The sequence below is a fragment of the Acanthopagrus latus genome, chromosome 8 (genome assembly GCF_904848185.1).
Source record: "Acanthopagrus latus isolate v.2019 chromosome 8, fAcaLat1.1, whole genome shotgun sequence".
In the NCBI taxonomy this organism is placed as follows: Eukaryota; Metazoa; Chordata; class Actinopteri; order Spariformes; family Sparidae; genus Acanthopagrus; species Acanthopagrus latus.
The window spans coordinates 8,279,621-8,299,356 of record NC_051046.1 but is presented as its reverse complement, the minus strand read 5'-3'; the positions used below and the strand labels follow the sequence as shown (position 1 = coordinate 8,299,356).

At 45.0% G+C, this 19,736-nt stretch overlaps 1 protein-coding gene across 2 annotated transcripts in view; it reads right to left on the bottom strand.

Moving 5' to 3' along the window:
• iqsec3b (IQ motif and Sec7 domain ArfGEF 3b) overlaps positions 1-19,736 on the bottom strand; it is a 35,298-nt gene that overhangs the window by 14,317 nt on the left and 1,245 nt on the right. For both annotated transcript variants that reach the window (XM_037107243.1, XM_037107244.1), the window contains exons 2-7: positions 14,273-14,347; positions 8,607-8,724; positions 7,151-7,552; positions 5,742-6,442; positions 4,840-5,001; positions 1,093-1,215 (exon numbers count right to left, since the gene is read on the bottom strand). In XM_037107243.1, the coding sequence (XP_036963138.1) occupies positions 1,093-1,215; positions 4,840-5,001; positions 5,742-6,442; positions 7,151-7,552; positions 8,607-8,724; positions 14,273-14,347 (1,581 nt within the window). The remainder of the gene's footprint in view (positions 1-1,092; positions 1,216-4,839; positions 5,002-5,741; positions 6,443-7,150; positions 7,553-8,606; positions 8,725-14,272; positions 14,348-19,736) is intronic.

The window sequence follows — 19,736 nt, the reverse complement described above, 5'->3', positions numbered from 1 at the left end:
GGTGACACTGTTGGCAGTCCTGAGGGAGAAGAGCAGCGCGTCGGCAGAGGGAGATTAAATGTACACCGATTACTCTGAAATAGAAAACAATGATGGCCGTTTTTATTGCCTTTTCAGTCCTAGGAGCAATCTTCGGACATCAGCAGGACATTTCAAGGACGATGCCTGCCAGGGGATAGAGCATCAGTTGCAGTTTGTCTGTTTTCGCCTCAAAAAATTTTCAGTCAGAAGGTAAAAAAAATAAAAATAAAAATAAAAAAATGTTTCTGCCCAGGGGTTTGTTAGAGGTGAAGCCAGACAGTCCACACAAAGGCACAAAGGGAATGTTCAAGCTACAGTCGGTCTCTCAAGGCCCTCTCCGTATTTAAATGAGTCTTAACTCTTCAGCAGATTTGCTCATGAATACTAGTGGCTCAAGGGCAGGAGTCAGCGCCGACGAAGAAAAAAAAAAAAAAAAACGAGCAGAAAACCAAGTTGCCGCTACGACCCCATGAGTACTAAACATGCACTTTTACATATTCATGTGTAATTTGGGATGGAAATGGACACATAACTGTCAAGCGCATACAAAAGAAAAACAGCTCGCAGAGGCCCAAGATTTGTGTAACTGCGTGTCATCCAGGGGAGAAAGTTGTGAAACAGAACATCTATTTTGGTCCTGATGGAACGCACACTGATTGCCTGCGGCTCAGATCTCCGTTATGATTGGCTGACAATCACACCTTGCTGAGTTTAGTCAAAGGTTACAGGCAATCAGTGTAATTTGTTAATGATATGAGGCTTTGGCTTCGTCCCAGCCTGCCGCATTGAGAACCAGTTAAACACTTTGTCTATAGAGTCAGCTTATTAGTATAGAAAACTGGAGATGTTTGCAAACCCGCGGCTGCAGGATGAGATCAGAAATGCTTTTTATTTTTTTGCTCAGGTGGCTACAGGCAAAAGGTCTATTCATTCTCAAAAGTCGAGAGTGCCCTCACAAGCCCTCCCCGGTCGTGTGACGGACTGTCGTTGTGTTGAATCGTGTTAAAACGTGGAGCCAGAGCCTGTTAGTCAGCGAGGCTCCCCCGGTTGGGAGCGAGATGACAGCCTCACCTAAAGGCTTCGATGAGTCTCTCCACTTTCTGCGCCTCTCCCTGAACACGAACATGAGCCTGGAACTTTCTCAGGGCTTCGTCGAGCTCCATGCCCGAGAAATCCATCTCGTCCACGACGCAACTGCGAAAGGGACAGACAGACAGAGGGAGGGAGGGAGAGAGAAAGAGAGCAAAAGAGAAAGTCGAGTGCGACTGGCTTTGGTTGTGGTGTGTCACTGTAAGGAGAAGGTGAGTGTTTTTGCGCGTGTGCATCAAACTATGAGTGCCCGAGTGCTGATGGCAAATCTTCCCCCTTACAGTCATACTTCCATTACACAAGCACTGACCTGGAAGACGCCCATAGAGAAGACATGTTTGCATGCCTGCACTCGCGCGCACACACACACACTTTGTGCAAACATCAATGGGGAGTAGAAGATAAGACGGAAAGAAAGGCAAGAGAGGATGAATTTAATGATATCTTTAGTGCGACGGGCAAGAGAGAGAAAGAGAAGAGAAAAGAGAGAGAAAGAGAAAGAGAGAGAGAGGTACATGAAAGGCTGAGGACAAGCTGCAGCAACGGAAGAAGTACATCCACAAGATTGTGCGTCTACGTTTATGTGTCCACGAGTGTGTGTGTCTATGTGTCTGAATGAAAGAAACTGAGGCCGTGTGCTTGCGTGTGTGTGCTTGCGTGTGTGTGTTCAGTGCAGTGACCTATTTCTACAGCTCTCTGCAACAACCTCAGCAAAAAGCCTCTCTATCCTGGATCTCTGTCTACACTGGTTGGATGCAAAAAGGGTGAGTGTGAAAGCGCCGAGCGAACGTGTGTTCTCGTGGACGCGTTGCATTTATGCATGCAAGTGCAGCATGTCAAGTGACTTTGTGTGCTTGTGTGTGTCGCCCTGTGTGTGTGTGTCAGGTTAGGTTCCAATAGCTTGTTCTATTTTGGATATTTTAGAATACCTGAATACATTAATGTCGAACAAATCTCCTGTTTAATATTTTATCTCCTCACTTTTTTATTTCATTATTAAAGAGCAACATAGACACATGGATGCACAGCAAACAGGTACATTTGAAAGCTCCAGAACTTCAACTAAATAGATAAAGAGGTAGTGTTGTTTCTTATGTTATAAAGGAACTTTGATCATTAATTAAGTCAGTGTAGATGAGAAGAAGTCGCAATAAAATGGAAGTTTGAGCATCTGCTGCACAGTGGCAATTAATCATATGGCAGACGACGAGGCCTACGTGATGTGGTGGAAATCTCCAGAGCTGTTACTCAGTGGACCTTGAGGTGAAATGCTCGTTTCAAATCCTTCGAGTCATTTAGTTAAAGGGAAATTCATTTTTGTGAATGTACCCGAGTCAAACCTTCGTGTTAAAACATAATTACGATGAAAGAGGCACTTTTACCATATTTTTGTTTTCAGGTCAAACTCATTTTCAATGAGAATGCTACGGGCACGTCAGCGATAGCATCAAAATCACTATTTTTAAAACACTAAGAAGGCTCAACACAACATGAGACTTTGCTCGTAGTTCCCTCGTGGTTTACTAAAAGAAAGTTTTTGAACGACTCACGTTGAAAAGCAGTTGCTTGTTCCGCTAGCTGCCATCCTGCCAGCCGAGAAGTATCGATCTCCGAATGTGACGTGGACATGGAGGAGAGTTAAGTTGGAACGCTCCAAAATCTTAGTTCCGTATAAATGCATGGATAATTCATTATGTTGTCGTTAGCGAAAAACAACATTGACCTCAAAATTGAAAAAGGAGCCTCATATAAGAAACAGCCCGTAGCATTCCCATTGAAAATGAGTTTGACCCGAAAACGAAAATACGGTAAATCTTAAAAGTGCCTCTTTTGTAGTAATTATGCTTTTATACAAAGGTTTGACTCGGGTACATTCACAAAAAAAAGTCTAGGTTGCATTTTGGCGAGAGTTTCGCTTTAAGTAGCAGGTAATTAAATCAAGTCAACATGCAAGAAGATGTAAAAAAAAAAAACTGATTTTGCTTCTGATGTTCTGTAGCCCTTTTTCCAGGTCCAGTCCATTAGAGAGGTCTTTATGATTAACTAAGGGTTTTACTTAACGAGCTAGTGTCATACAGGAAGAGAAGTACTCCAGGGACCATCATTTCAACTTACAGAGCACCAGTGAATAACTGCACCTGGAGGAAGTTGTTGTGGTTGAGTGGGTTAAGAATAGGACTCTCACTCAGGGGACTGGGCTTTGATTTCTGGCGACAAAAATACACTTGATTGGGTTTAGAAAAACATCGCTGAGGAGGTTAAAATATACCCTTTCACAACCTTAAACACGCATTTGAAAGAATAACATCTCCCATGTGTGCATTTTCTTCCTGTCTTTTTTCCCAGCGTCTCTTGGCTGTGACATTAAAAGAATTTGATTGGTTGGTATCACGATGGTCCTGGAGCAACATTAATTATGACGCGTCTGTCAAGTTCTCTAAGGCCTAAGAAATAACAATGATTACGTCTTCAGAGTCCTGCTGGCTTGGGCTTGGAAAATCCAAGATACAGAGCCCGCATTTCAAAGTGGACGTGTGCAGTTTGAAAGACGTGGGCATTCGCCAGCATTCAACGGTTAGAGAGAGTCTAACAAAGAAATACTACAGAGTCTGAGGCATTTTTAGTTCCTGACTCATAGTAGGGACTACGAGTGAGGATTTCTCTGCTTCTGCTGCTTTGACTATTGACCACAAAATCTGCGGACTATGTAAAAGTGCAATACTAAATCACAAGAGCACTCCTTAATGGCTTTTAACTGATCTATGTATCAGAAAGTGATTAATAATCATTAATATAAGCCATTTGTTAAATTTTAAGAGGAGACACTACAGTTGAAAGCAGCTTTTTTTTTTAATGCACTGGTCAAATTTTGAGATTTGGTTTGGATTACATTTCTTCTTTCAGACTAGTGGAGAGAAAACATCTTTAATGCATATTCAGGTGTTTATTTTAGTTCAGATTTCTGTTCTGGACATTTCTGCTAATAGTTATGCACAATTAAAAATAAAGCATCAGAAAATGTGTAATAAAAATAATAACTGTCTTCATAATAAATTGGGGAAGTTTCATTGTGATATCTACTAGTTAAATTTTGTACCCTTAGCACATAGTATATTTAAAGGCCGTTTCCTCTAGAGACGTACACTTCAGTAGCATGAACTATGATTTATTAACTACATTACTCAGGGTTTTTACAGAGGGGTTTGGTCATTCAACATTCATAGCCTAATTTGTACAGCAGCTTATTATAAAAACTGGGCAAAAAACTAGTGTTTTCTGATTTATGGAGTGATGAAATGAGACGCCCCAAAGTCCCTCTGTAAAAACATTTGAACTCTAATATATCAACAGAAAGAAAAAAAAAAACATTTTAAACTTGGTTTTATTCAGCATTCAGTTGAGGAAATTGATGGATTTTTGTGCATTTTTGATAAGGAAATGTCTATATTGCATATTTAAATGTAACATTTCAGAAAAGTTGTAATTAGAAAAATAACAAGCTTGTTGTAAGTTATCATCTGGGGACATTTCAGGGTGATGTCTATTAGTTAAAAAAAAAAAAATGTGCCTGCTATTTACATCTCATTTCCATGATATCTGAGCAAACTCGACTGATGAAGACCTTGAGGTGCAGCTGAAAGTTGATTTTGATAAAACGCTATCAAAATCTAACCATATGTTTATTTAATGATGCATATAAATGTATGCATATAAATAATGAGGACTCACTCTAGGACATCTCTGTTGAACTGCAGCTTGCTGTTCCCCAAAAACTCTCCAATCATCTGCCTGCTCAGGCCCTTCCTCTGCAGCAGGAAGTGGGCCACTCCGATGGCCGTGTCCGGGACGAAGCCGCGTGTGATCAGGAAGTGGATGCCTCTCTCTGGGTTCCTGCCCGCAAGAAGAAAAGGAGACGGTGTGAAGTGTTAAACAGCGCGTGTGTGATGTTTCTGTGCTTTCAAGCGGAGAGGTGTGTGGGCCTGAGTGAGAAAAAAAATGCGTAACACTGTCTTTAAGAGAAAGGGTGCTTAATGTGTGTGTGTGTGTGTGTGTGTGTGTGTGTGTGTGTGTGTATGTGATTGAGGGGAAGTGATTTTCATGTGTGTGTGTGTGGAAGAGGAAGCACAAAGAGAACGAAGGAATGAAAATGTGCATTCATGTGCAAAAGCTGTTAGCCCTGGACTTCTGGATCAGACCCGCTCCCACTGATGCATGTGAGTTAATTTACTTTAATTTGTATTAACTAATAATAAGTGCAGGCCAACCGTGGACTCTATTTATAGAAGCTGAGCAGCTCTCGCATTGTCCCTGACCTCCTTGACTGCCTCTTCACTTTAACTGCCTTTTCCCTCTTTTCTTTCCCTCTCTCACTTCCTTCTATACGTCGCCCGCCCCCCTCTCCACCCCTTTTTTTCATTGACATCACGACATCACAAGATGGCACTTAACAGGCGGCTCCTCCCGACTATTACAAACACTAATGAGCAGCTGCTCAGAGCAGTTTTGCCGGGCTGTTGGAGATTTGTTAGACACAAACAGCAATAATTGTACTTTGAACCCTGAGCCACAGGGCACCGATAAATTTTGCAGTTTCATGTGTGTGAGTTTGCGTGTGTCGCCGGCCCACTCACACATTGAAGAGGTTGAGTCCTATGCGGTAGAGGCGTTTGCGGTGTGTGTCTGTGGACAGCGTTGGCGAGCGGCAGGAAGCTGGGTCCTGGCAGCGGTCCCTGGGCAGAGAGACGACCAGAGCCTGCAGGGCCTCGGGGCTCGGCCCTCCGGGGATCTGCTGAGGATGAGTGTAGTGGTACTGCTGGTACTGGGTGTAAATCTGAGCAGGCTGCTGGTTGGACTGGGCCGAGGTGGAGATAGAGGTGGAAGTAGAGGTAGAAGTGGAGGTGGAGCCGCACTCCCCCTCCATCACACCTCCACCTGGAACTGGCACGGCCGAACCCCTCCTCGATCCTGGATCGACCATTTCCAGCTCCTCGCTGGGCGGCGGTGCAGGAAACTCTGGCTCGTCTAAGTCTCCTCCCCCAGCCATGCCGCTCACAGAAGTCTTCCTGCTGCCCGGCTGCCCTCCGCCTGCGTTGCCCAGAGAGGTGGTGGTCGTGGTGGTGGCGGAGGAGATGGTGTAGGAGCTATTGCTGTCGATGTGAACGGTGACATCTCTGAAGGCCATGAGCAGCGAGCTGGCACTGCGCGGCAGACAGGCGCTCTCAGCAGCTGCGCGAAGAGCCCCTGGGTCCATCAGTAAACCCTTCCCCTCTCCACCCTCCGACAAGCTCCAACCACGAAGGGCATCATCAATTGACTGGGCCAAGGTATGAAGCTGCGGACACGATGATGAAGAAATACACTTCAGAAACATTTAAACACTTCAAAACCAGCGAGTTAATTAGGTCAAGAGACACGATTCATGTGAGGAACATTTCTGATGCTTGAGGGGTTGCTAATTGGTGGCTATTTGTGAGCCTAGTGGAACTGGATAAACAGTGATGGTGGCTGGCTACTGAGCAGACCATGGCATTCAGATGAAGCTGCCAGTGATTGCGCCAGTGGGGCCAGCCAATGTAGTGCAGTCTGCATATACAGCATGCAGACATGAGGCCGAGTCGAGCAGCTGAATTTTTGCAATTGCCATAGTAAGGATGGGATTGGACATTTAAATTTTGACTTTAATGGTGTCGCCAAAGTTATTATAATTCATCGTCCATGTTATGTCAATCCATCTTGATGCTCTTGTCCTAATCCTATCCTAGCTTGGTTCTGGTAAGTATACGCATTGCTTGGTCTCTATCCTGATTGAATCTGACTGAGAATGTGAGAACATGCCAGGGTAGCAACTTGCCAATCACGAGGTAGCAATGCCCTAAAGCATACCCTGCTTTTTTAACCTATTTTACTCTAAATTGGACCATCATTTAGAGACTGAGACCATAAACTCATTAGGAATCAGTTTACTATGGTGATAAATCCAGAGAGAAGTAGGCTTACATACAATCAGACTTCTTTTGAAACCGGTGGGAGACACACTCACCTGCTCAGAGAAGCAGTCCTCCAGCTGCGTGAGTGTTTGCGAGGGGTCTTGAGGTGGGGCTGGGCCTGGGGCCGGAGAGGAAGCGGCCGCGGGGGCAGACGCAGGTGAAGGGGGCAGAGAGGTGGAGCGGCACGGGGGCGGAGGAGGAGTTTTCGAGCGTAAGGGTATCTGTCCTCCTCCCGGATGCAGGCTGTAACTGTGTCTCTGGGTTGAATTCCGGTTACGGCCTGAAGGGCTGGGATGGCGCAGGGAGATCCGGCGGGGCAACTTGCTCTCCGACAGCGAGTTACGGATCTTCTGGAAGTTTTTGCTCAGCTGGTACTGCCGGAAGGCCGTTTGAATACGCCGGGCCGCCCGCCTCGCTATGAGATGGCCTCCATACTTCTGCTCCAGCTCTTCTATCTGGGGATGGGGAGAGAGTGAGGGGGAGTGAGTTTAAATATCAAACATGTTTACAAGGCTCTGAAACCCACTGATGACACTGCAAGAGTGATATTGCAAAGCACACAGCAGCCACTGGAAAATATTTATTCATCCACCGGCAGACAAACTTCATGTTGCCATTTTGTGCCCATGTCGACAAAAGATCAAAAGAGCTTGAGCGTCGCCTGAGTCACAGAATTCCCACTCGCACCCTTCTCCTTCTCACTTGAAAACCAGTTTGGGGGTTTTAGGATATTAGAGCCAAAGTAAACATCATCTATCATCACTCGACTCCTAATACCGTCTGAGGGGCCACTGGAAGGAGGATGGATTGCCTGTGACAAAGGTGCCGTTGAGTAAAATGAATAGGAAAGGAGACACCCGTACGAGCCTGTTCCTGCGCCGCTCGCTGGCAGAGCAGCTCAGCCCGAATCTCAGCATCCTCCAGGATTTTTTTTTTTTTTTGCCCTCCTATATTTTCAGCAAGAGGGAAATAAAGGAGGGGGGTAGGGGGAGACGGGGGAGTGGGAGGAAGAGGGAAGAAGAGGCAGAGAGGGAGAAAAAGGAGGACAGCCACACATGTGCCTGGGTGTGTGTTTGCTCGCACAAGCACACCCACAAAAAGTGCACACACACACACACATACACGCACACACACATATACACACACTCGCACTGCCGCAGCAACAGCCGACCCTTCAGCAGTTCGGTATGAGAAATAAAGACATCTCCAGCCGCCAGAAGCAGTTATTAGCTGTTACCATGACAACCTAGCATCTTTCGTGTTCCTGTCGCTGTGGCAGCCGAATCGCTGGTGTTGTTTTTCATGTCAACACGGACAGAAATAGATCTCAATGGGAACCTTTTTTCGTCACGTCAAGGCACAATGTCAAATGATCATCCTTCACACACCTCCTCGCGGTGAAACAGGTAGAGGGAGTCAACATCCACTCCGTCCCACCATGTGCTTACTGGGCCCACGCACGCACTCAGACAGAAAACCAAAGGGAAAAAGGAAAAAAAAGAATATTACCTGCTTGTTTTTATTCTCCAGGGAGATCTCATACTCGCTGGGTCCCTCTCTCTTGGTCCCCTCCACTTCCTGTCCACCACCAGAGGACGATCCATCCTCCAGGCTCAGCATCTGTCCGCTGCCATGGAAATGAAAGGACAGACAGCTATCAGTCCTCCCTACTGACCTTCAAAACTCGGCTCTGTTATCGCAGCGGCAAGTCATCAACAGTGTGTGGAGTGTGGGGAGGTTCATGAGGGAAGAAGCAGGTGGAGAGTAATGTGTGGCTGTGGTGGCTCGGGGGCAAGGATGACTGAATTTATGTGTCTGGTCCTATTTGGTCAGATTTATGGCTCCACTGCAGGTTGCAGGAGTCGAATTCTGGACATGTGACCAGGATTAAAATACCTGTATTTAAAGGCTGACATCCAAAAGCATTTCTTACCTCACTTCCTTTTTTTTCTGCACATTTAAATGTGTTCCTACTCCACCTTCAGGGCTTCAACCATATTTAAATTACCAATTAATCTGTCAGTAACTTGATTTTCAACCATCATAACTCAAAGAAATTCAACATCCAAGGAAATAAAACAGATAAAAGCAGAAAAGAGGCAATTTTCAGCCCTTTTCCATCATTGAATTGTCATTAAATCACCTAAACAATTAATCAAGTGGTTCCCAACTTTTTTTGTACACCTATTGTAGCCTCACTGCACTTTATACCAGTCAAGATGATTTTAGTTACTAACAAGTAGAGGCGCACCGTCAGGACCAGGCAAATGTTTCAAGCGCAACTAAACATATCTGGGAAAGGCGTCCCCTTGATGGAACCCTGTAAACCTCTGGGCACTGCTGCTGTTTATTATGGTTATTTACGTGACGACGTTGAGGTTTCTACAAGTACATTTTCTTTTTTCGTGCGTGTCTGTGTGTGTCAGATTATTTATAATATAAACGGCCCCCTGAGAATTTTTGCCTCGGGCCACAACTGTCCATAGTATGACCTCTGCTCAAAAAGCACTACATGGCTTAATCCTTGTTTTTAATTTCCGAGCTACTGACCCCTTACTTCCCTGACCAGCCTCTTCGGTCATCCAGTCAGAGCTTCTTGGTTGTTCTAAGTGCTAAATTTAAAACCAAAGACGACTGCTCTTTTGCGGTCCTGACTCGGAATAATCTCCCCTCTCCCATTAGATCAGTTCAGTCTCTTGACCTTTCCCATGACTCCAAGGCTTCCTCAGTGTGATTATGGGTTTCTGTATGCTGTGTGTCGATTTGTGCTGTCTTTCTCTCTACTTTTGACCTTTTTTTTTGTATTCTATGTACACAATATGCTCTGTTCTAGGTATTTGTCATTTCTCTTGTACATTATTCTACATTCTACTTAGTAAACTGAATTTAGAAAAGGGCTATTTGCATTTTTACTCACTCCTTTACTTGCTTCTTTTGCTCGTGCACATCTATAAGTCGTGAGCAGTTCGCTCCAAGAAGGATTCTCTCTTTTTATATTATTTCATTTCATTACTTTTTAGAAGCCTGAGGTAGTTATAATGTGTAGTATTTCATTTAAAAAGAAGGTGGATTAAAGTCTGAAAAATAATGATGTTTATGTGGGGCAGGATTTAGTCCCGTTCTTATTTTCTACCTGGGTGATCAGCTTACGACCTTTTAGAGTCTGGACCCCGAGGTTAGCAAACCAATGAACCAATTTATTGACTGATGGTTTCAGTCCCACTTTACTGTGAGCAGTACATTCTGGACACTTACATTTTGTGCCTCACGGACCGTGTTGTCATAAATGAGGCCCTGCTGTAGTTAAAGCAGGCACAGTTATCACTTACAGTCAAATATTCTTTCTACAGCTGTGAACTCTTGCACATCCCCTGGTAAATCCTACTCAAAACTGCAGCTATTTAATTTACATAGCATATATTTTTAGAATATTTTTTCAACATTGCATTGTTAATTGTTTCTATGTATATTTCTTCATATTGTTTGTTATTGTAATACACCAAAGCATCAAGGGAAAAGGGAAATCCCCTATTTCTTTTGATGTTTCCTTTGGCATGTGGGTATTCAGTGAATGTTATGAACCTCTGACTCTGGCAGGAAAGCTTGAACTCAGTGACAGTCTGTGTTTGGCTTGCACATATTTACTCAGGATGAACGGAACCAAAAAAAACCTACCCAGTCTTTGAATAAGGGTTTAAACTTTGATGTGAGTGTCCCGGCTGAACTGTGATTAAAACAAATCTATCAAGATTGAAGAGGAGATTAATGAGCTTTTAAGCAAAAAAGGAGTGTCGCACTCTGGATTCTGAAGTGTTTGCCCCATCATGGGAATTTCCTTGAGGGGACTAAGTAGTCTTACATTTTAAACCTGCATTGTCAACTTCACACCACCGAAGCTCAACAAACAAACACATCCATCATTTAGGTGGCTGCAATGTACATGATTTAAAATCAATGCGCTCACAGACTGGACCAATCAAAGCATTCCTGGGTAGAACTGCCCGCAGTCGTCAGTAACACTCGGGAAGCCGGTGACATGACCCCACCACGAAATGTTGCGAGCATTATGAGCTACAAATGTGCATGAACAAATAAGATTAAATGTATTGTGATGCACCATTATGACATTCATATCATTACATTACATTACATTACATTAAAAAAACTCATATGATGATGAACCTGCAAAAGATGTTTTTCTTCATGTGAACTCTTCTGTCCCCACATCTTTGAAGCTGTCTGATACTTGGAATCGAAACGGTGGAAGGTATTTATAGTGCACGAGATGGCAAACGGGGAGTGTTATTGGACACAGCTGGATCTGCACTCTTGAGAGGCCACTAACAATGTTTCACGATTGGAATTGGTGCTGATTTTGTGCATGTGCCTGTCTCCAAAAGCTGATTTGTTTCCCAAGCAATGACACCAATTTGGATGAACATTTCAGTAACAGTTGTGGTAAAGAGTCTCCTTCAAAGAAACAGAATGATTGTTCTTTAACATTTTTCTGTGTTGTGCTGCTAGGTTTACAGATTCTGCTGTCACGAAACCAGATTTCACTACCTGATTATCACTGCAAAACAAATCACGATAACAACGCTATCTTGACATCTATAGAATTATTTTTTAAATCCAGTCCGTACCAGTGCTCACACACACAGGCTGCAATGCAATACAGTAGCAGACAGAGTATCGTATCCTCAAAGTCAAACATGACTCGAAGAAAAAGAAGGGAAATAACCAAATCTGGCTGCACAGATATTTAATAAACATTAATTTCTGTAGAACAGCACCCGCTGGAAGCAACAACAAAAATATATTTGAATCCGATAAAGTCGTCTGTGGAGGCTGTGTACTTGTGCTCACAGCCCTTCTTCACATAATCCCAGCTCCTGTCCACAGATGGAACAATGTTCTTTTTACATGACAGCGTTGTTGAAAACACTGCGAAAGCCACGTACGGCTTACCGAAGCAAAGTACTGCCATGACACAGCAGACTGTGTGTAAAGTGTGCTTTTCAACAACAGGTTCTGTTGTGGGCAGAAAGTGAAGTGAACATTTCTGGCACCAGACCACCTCTAAAAGATACTAAACACAGACGTTCAGCACCTTTTATATGGCTGCTCTGGACTGAGGTAAGCATAGAGGTATGATCCTTCCTTAAGAGGTTTTATAATGGTGTGCAATTAAGAGTGTGTGTGTGTGTGTGTGTGTGTGTGCAAGCTTTCTTCCACCCAGATAATGCTTACTCTAATAATTTTTTTTTTACACAAGGGGGAACAGTGCAAAAAAAAAAAAAAAACAGGGCCGCGGAGACTAAAAAGCCTGCTCATGGTTAAATAATGACTGCATCAATAAAGTTTCCTCTTTTGTTTTCTTCGATTGCCTTGAAAGCAAATATTCTGCGTCCCCGGCTAAAAAAGTCCGAGATAGGGCTGGAAGATGCTCGGTCATAATCTCTGAATGAGATAAAAGTTTGGGAGAGAATATACAGGAGGGGGAGATCCAGAGGAAAGACTGAGATAAAGAACAGAGAGAGGAAACACGAAGATACGGAGACACTGTGTTGGTTTGCGTGCGTGTGTGTGTGTGTGTGTGTGTGTGTGTGTGTGTGTGTGTGTGTGTGTGCATGCTGGAGGCTGTCTCTATCAAAACCTCTATTAAAACACTGCCATGCCCCTTGTGCTGCATCAGAATACATTAGAGTACATTAGAATACATTAGGGGATTTAAAAGCAAGAGTCGAGCTATTAATGCATCTGGACAGCAAAAGCCTCCATAATGATATGGGCGCTATATCCTTTCTACTCTCTACTCTCTCTCTCTGTCTCTCTCTCTCTCTATCTCTCTCTATCTCCGTCCCGAGCTCACACGCCCCCACACATGCTCACATATGTAGCTGCAAAACAAACACACCAAGCACACACACTCCTGCTGCTCCGCCTGCTCGCGTGACGTCACGTGGGGAAGAGGAGACGAGCATCTGTCGAGCTGCATCACTCTAGGCCCCCTCAGAGACTCGCGGTACTGTACAGCCAGGGGAGACACACACAAACACAAACACACACACACACACACACACACAAAAGCTGAAGGAGAGAAAAGGCATGGCAGGTTAGGCTGCAGGCGGATCTCATGACATCTCCTGGGAGGTTTTTGGTGCTCAGATGCATTCATTGGATGACAGACAGCGATTCCAGCCACCAGGCTCACACACACACACACACACACACAAAAACACACAACTTCATGGGATGATGATAATGAGGTTACACTGCTCCTCTGTCATCTCAGGTGGACGTCCAACTGCTGCTGTGCCATTAGCTCATCCAATCAGGGCTACGTGGGAGTAAGAAGTTAAGTCATCAGATCGGAGAAAACGAGAGAAGGGAGTCGAGACAGGCAGACGGTGATATTATTTAAAAACAGGATGAGAGCGAGAGAGACGTGGGGGAGGGGCGCGATGGAAATAATTGAGGAGAGGTGATTAGAAACAGACGGATAAATAATGATCAGGGGTGCGCGCAGAAGTAAGCAGAAGACATCGGATGAGGGAAGACTGGATTTAGACACAGAGGATTAAAAGATGGGAGGAACTCCGGAGGAGGGGGGGATGGTTGGGCAAACAGCAATCATCAGAGAAACATAACAGCTTTTCAAAGTTGTACAGCGTCACAGGTTCACGTGCCCTCGTGCGAGCCAAAACCACTATGAACAAACTCAAAAACAACAAACAGGCCATCTGCCCACGCACAGACGGCAAAAGTCATATCCCCTCAGTTACTATGGCAGTGGCAGCAGTTCATAGCATCATTACTGGGTTGCCATGGGCACTTTAATGGTGGCAATATCAGTTCATACCCCACCGTCCACCCCCCCTTTGCTTTCTATAACTCTCTATTTGTGAGTTACCCTCGAGGCTGTGAGCGCTATAGGTTTGTTACGCAGCATTTAACTCTCTCGCCGTAACTCCGGGCGCCCATAAATACATCATTTCACACTGGCATGCTGCTCTGTGCACACACTAACAAGCACGATTAAAAGCCTGGGTGTGGACGTGATTCACTCAGATGACACACATGTAGGGGCCAGAAAGTTTTTTTTTTTCAGCATCACACCGCAGAGAAACACAACATGGGGGGAAGTGAGAGTGTCTGTGATTGGTTGCTCTTACCCGGATGAGCCGGTGGAGTCGGCCTCTGGATGTTCAGGGGCGGGGCAGCAAAACTGATGCAGCACGGTCTCGCTCCTGCAGGAGGGCAGATGAGAGAGGAGGAGAGGTAAGACGGAGATAGATTTCAGGAAGGACGGCATGTCATTCAGTTTTCATTGGCTGCTGCTACTGTTGTTTGCCTTGTTTTCATATTCCTCTTTATGTTTCATTCTTAGTCCAACATCCCAGCGGATCCCGGAGAGAAGCTCTCATTAGACTCCTCTGGATTATTTCCATGGGTTCTGTTTACAATTTGGCACTGATCCCGGCGTAAATACCCTATGTAGGTCAATTCAAGGCTGAGAACGCTTAGGATGAGCGCGGGTATTTATGCGTTTTCTCCGCGCGGATGTGCTTATTTACGCCTCCGCTTCATCAGATCTGCGGTGATTTAGCAGAATTCCCCAAACCCAGTTCTGGACAGATGGTTACTCAAGCTCTGCTTCCTGCTCTGTCTCCTCTTAAGTTTCGCCTCTCTCGTTTCACTCTCATACATTTTACATCTGCATTCATATTTTAGGCATTTCACTGGTGCTCTTATCTGGAACAATTTAGAAAAGAAAGAAAAAAAAACAGAACAAAATAAAAACCAAGACAGATCGTGGTTAAACGGTTGCACACATCGACCCTTTCACCCCCTGGACTGTAGGACTCCTTCCACCACCAGAGACACAAAAACACGGGCATGGATATGACTTTACAATATGTCTGCCAGGTCTATTTTTCTAAGCAACAGTGGGTGGGACCATGGGTCACACAGGGTTCTTCAACAATGAGCTGAAAGCATTCAGTTGACAGTGAATTTCTTGGCTACGCTACAGTAAGTCTTCTGACCTGGGCCCAGCATATTGCTTGTGACACAGACCCACAGTGACAGGCAGTCAGGGTCGGCGCAAGACTCGCTGTGACAGTCCGAGCTATAAAAAGCAACTTTTCTTCACAGCAACTTCCACAGACTTAAAGGGACAATGGTGTTTGGTTTTTCTTTGCTTAAAGATCTCGGATCAGCGCTCCTCACAGTTGGCCTCGATGAATAATACTCCCTCCATCTGTTGTAACACCTACGTCACCACCGACACCCCTCACACGGACGCAAACTAACTGTACATATATGACTAATTTGTTGTCGTCTTTGGAGCCCCGGTACCCACGCTGCGTTTATGGACAGCATTTATTTACTCGCTTATTTTTTCTTGCAGTAATTCTCTCAGTATACAAGCAATTGGCTTTCTTTTAAACAGGCTCCCAGGGGTTACAAACATCTCAAAAAACAATTACGTCAAATCTCAATATGCGTTTATCAGCGCGCACATTTGTCTTTGTTCGGCTCCCCTCTCACATCAATCAAACAGCAGGACCAGAATACCAGATAATAAATAAAGTGTTCCCCCCCCCCCCTACAGGGTACCTGCAAGTTAATATCATTCTCCATTTTATTACTTCATTACTTTCCCAATTTTTACCTTTCAGTCCCTTGATCTGCACAGGAAGGTTTCTCTTGTATGAAATGGATTTCTTTCTTCACTTCAGCTAATTGCCGTCAGGGAATATCCATTGAAATGTAAAAACCCACAAGTTAATGTATCTCTTTAATCTAATCTCCTCTTTATCATACTCAGACTAATTGAACACCCATAAATCTGTGCGGTGAGTTCACCTTCATTGGGAGAAAAAGTTCCTGCACATCATCATCAGTTCACTAGAGACACAATTCATCTGTCAGGCGTCAGATCCACAATCTGAGGGGGCTGATGTTCGTACTGAAGCCACGGCCTGTAACAACTCATTAAAGGGAGCCAAATCTCAAACACCTCAGACAATTACAACAAAAATAAGTGCCATCCTTAAAAGGAGAGCTATTGTCTTTTTTTGTTCTTTCCTTCAGTGTTTTATTTAGATTCACGTGCATGTAAAAGATCTCGAAAGGTCAGAGTCTGCACCACCAGAAGCTCCTCTCTCCCACAAAAAATACTGCCCCTGAAGCGCTTCATCGGTAGTCCCGCCTATAATCCCGTGACTTTGTGATATCACACATATGTCATGGAGTCAAACATTTGCATTATTTTATGCTTAGTGGCTAAAGCTGGCACGTGGTAATCAACGTAAGAAAAGCCAACTCGGGAGTGTGTGAGCTGACCGATCAGAGGAAACTGGGTATTCGGGACAGGGGGGACCTTAAAGAGAGGGGGGACACAGAGCTGCAGAACTGGACCATCTGAGAAGACGGAGGTGTTTTTTGACCACTTAAGCATGTAAACTTATTCTAGTAGTAAGCTAAAATAAACTTAGGAACCTCAACATGAGCACGTCTCCTGGACTAGCATTCCATTCGGCAAATATACTTCCTCGTATTCTTGCACAGATTTAGCTGCTGAGATTCACAGCATGTCTTGTGTCTGTGTGTTAACAATGACACTGCCGTCAGCAGGTCAGCTAAGCTTAGCATAAGTCAGGAAAAACCAAAGTGCACAGCCCAGCAGTTATGGTTTTAGGGGGGGGGTTATGTGGAGTCTGGAGTAGATACTCCAGTAGTAAAGTAGTAGAGTAGTAAATTCCTGGTACGGGCCAGAAACCCAAGGTACAACCACAACTTGTACACTACGCTTCCAAAGGAGATATCACTTGTTAGTTATGTTAGTTGGTGACTTTAGAGGTGCTGGAAGGTTGATTTTTACCCTTTTTTCCTGACTTTATGCTAAGCTAAGCTAACAGGGGTGCATATAGCTTTGTGGTTTACAGAAAGATGTGAGAGTGGTTCCCATCCTCTCATCTAATCTGGAACAAATATTTTCCAAAATTAGACAAATCATATACATCATAATCTTTAGAATAGAAATAAAAGAGAGAAAAGGAAGCAGGAATGAATGATTAGGTCAAAATCAGCTTTTCAAAGTTGAAAACTTCGGCTTTGGTCATTAAAATAACCACTCTGCATTCACAGTCCCCCACGGGTGCATGCAGAAAAATGTTATCATTTATTTAAACTGATTTTCTCAGTTTAGCTAGTTAGTTAGTCGAATTAGTTGCATAATGTAAAATATAAAAAGCTCTGAACTTGCAGACCCATTTTGAGCTCACGGTCGGCATGTAAAAGCTAAATTCTTTTGCCAGGTTGATACAAAACAGTCGAGCCCCGAGGACGAGGCCAGGCTCCTCGGGTCCCTCAGCACGCAAGCACACACACACACACACACACACACACACACTCAGTGGAACCATCCATCTGTCTGTACAAGACAGGCACACAACGGCCATCCGCTCCCAACAACGCTTACAAAGAGAACAGGTGAATATTTTAACAGTACATTCCTCCTGCTGTCGACCCGTGTTCTCCCCGGATCTCTGTGCCCCGCCGTCCCCTCACACCTCTGTCCTGCTTTGTAAGACAATTTAAATGCAATGCTCCTCATCAGCACCCAGTAGAGTATTGACATGCAACAAGAGCGGCTCCATTTGGACGTAAAGCGTTGCCAGTACATTGTGTGCACCTGCCACTGCACCACAGGATGCCACAGCCTGTCCCTCTGTTGTCCAACCTTTCTATTTGTCTGCCAGTAACGACAGACAAACTGTTGAGACATCTACCTCAAATGCACCCTTTTTTTTCCCCCAAATCTTTCCTTCCTGTTTTGGTCTCTCCCTCTACCTGTCTCACTCTCTGTGTACTGAACCCTGCCTCCCCCTCTTCCCTGTTCTCTCATCACCACCTCCCCCCTCCTCCTCCTCTCTCCTTTCACCCGTCCACTCCAATGTCAGCCTCGAGCTGCCTCCTCTAGACACCTCCGAGGGCTCCATCCAAGACGACGACCGAGCATGCATCCCTCTCTTTTTCCCTTTCTATCATCTCTGCCATTTTCTCTCCTGAGAATGGCTGATTACCGTTCGCTCCATGGGCTAAGTGGGGCAGATAGGAGGCTCAGCTGGAGAGGGGGGGAGAGAGAGACGGAAACTGAGCAGAGGAGAGGATCCTGTCTCTCCCCCCACAGGCCCATCCATGTGCATCGGCAGCACTTACAACAACGCAGAGCGCACAAACACACTCACGCAGCCCACATGTCGTCTATCTGTAGCGCGTAGGAAAGTGGGCTCTGTATAAACGTTCAAAGCATACATATGTATGCCTGAAAACATGCTGACACACTCCGACGACAGGAAAGGCAGAGGGCAGCTGAAGGCAGGACGCAGCAGGCGGTGACAGGAAGGTGAATCCTATAAAAATGCAAGTGAAAGCCTGACCTGCCTGGAGGCCCCAGAGGCAAAACTAGAAATTAGGCGTTAAGCTGCCAGTCCTATCCAGAAAGACAAAAAAAAAATCAATGAGCAGGTGGGGCTGTAAGGTTGCATTCAAGGACACACCACCAGCACCTACAGGAACAAGAAGGCCGTGTGATGAACCTCCCAGACCCCCTCGGCCGCCCGATCAACTGGTGGACAGCTTTTCAGAATGACAATGAGTTTACTGTAAAATCCTCCTCCCCAGTTGAACTCATTTGAATTAAGAACCAACCAATTCCCGTCAAATGACAACAAATAGCTGCCGCAGGGCACAACTGGGGTTTCAGGCAGGGCTGCACAGAAAGAGCAACAGGCTCACACACTCATGGGAACACACACACACGCGACTCAAGAGCAGGAAGTGTGCGCGGCAGGTGAATCATTCCCTGCGATTAATATCAACAACTCCTTTTTTTAATATACATCCCCCTTTCTGCACTCCTCTGCTCCTCTCAAAACCTCCTCTGTTCTGTGTTGCTCCTCTCAGTGGGGGTGGAGTCCCAGAGAGACCAATCAGGACTCCTGCCGGGATACAACTTATGAACACACACACACACACACACACAGCCACAAAATGAGTGAGAAAGATGGGTTTCCTCTCATTACTGTTAGTGATGCACTGATCTACTATGAGGCTCCAGTGCCAAGCACACATGTGTGTGTGCGTGTGTGTGACTCTGTGCACGTGTGTCTCATCTAACACAGCAACATCAGAGGCCCACAGGTCCCGTGAGAGCTCCCAGATCCCGTGTTGTAATTAACAGAGGATCCAGCAGCAGCAGCGCGGACAGCGACTCTCTGTGTCTCATCACCGCACCTGAAGCTGCTTATCTGACATTGACCGCTGTGCTTTGTTGTACATGCACACAGACACAAACACACACACACACACACACACACACATGTAAAGGCCTACAGCTGTTTGTTATGTAATGATCCAGTGATCGTGATCCAGTTTCTCATTTAAATAATCCACCTTCTTCCTCTGCTGGCACAGTCTTCAGCCGACACACACAGCTGAAAATTGGAAATGTGCACGCGCCCTCTTCATTAATTAAACACCTCTCAATCTGCAGGGCGCGCGCGCGTTGCCCAATTATACAGTATTTAGGCGGATGCTACAGAAATATTGTGGAGGATTGAAAGGAGT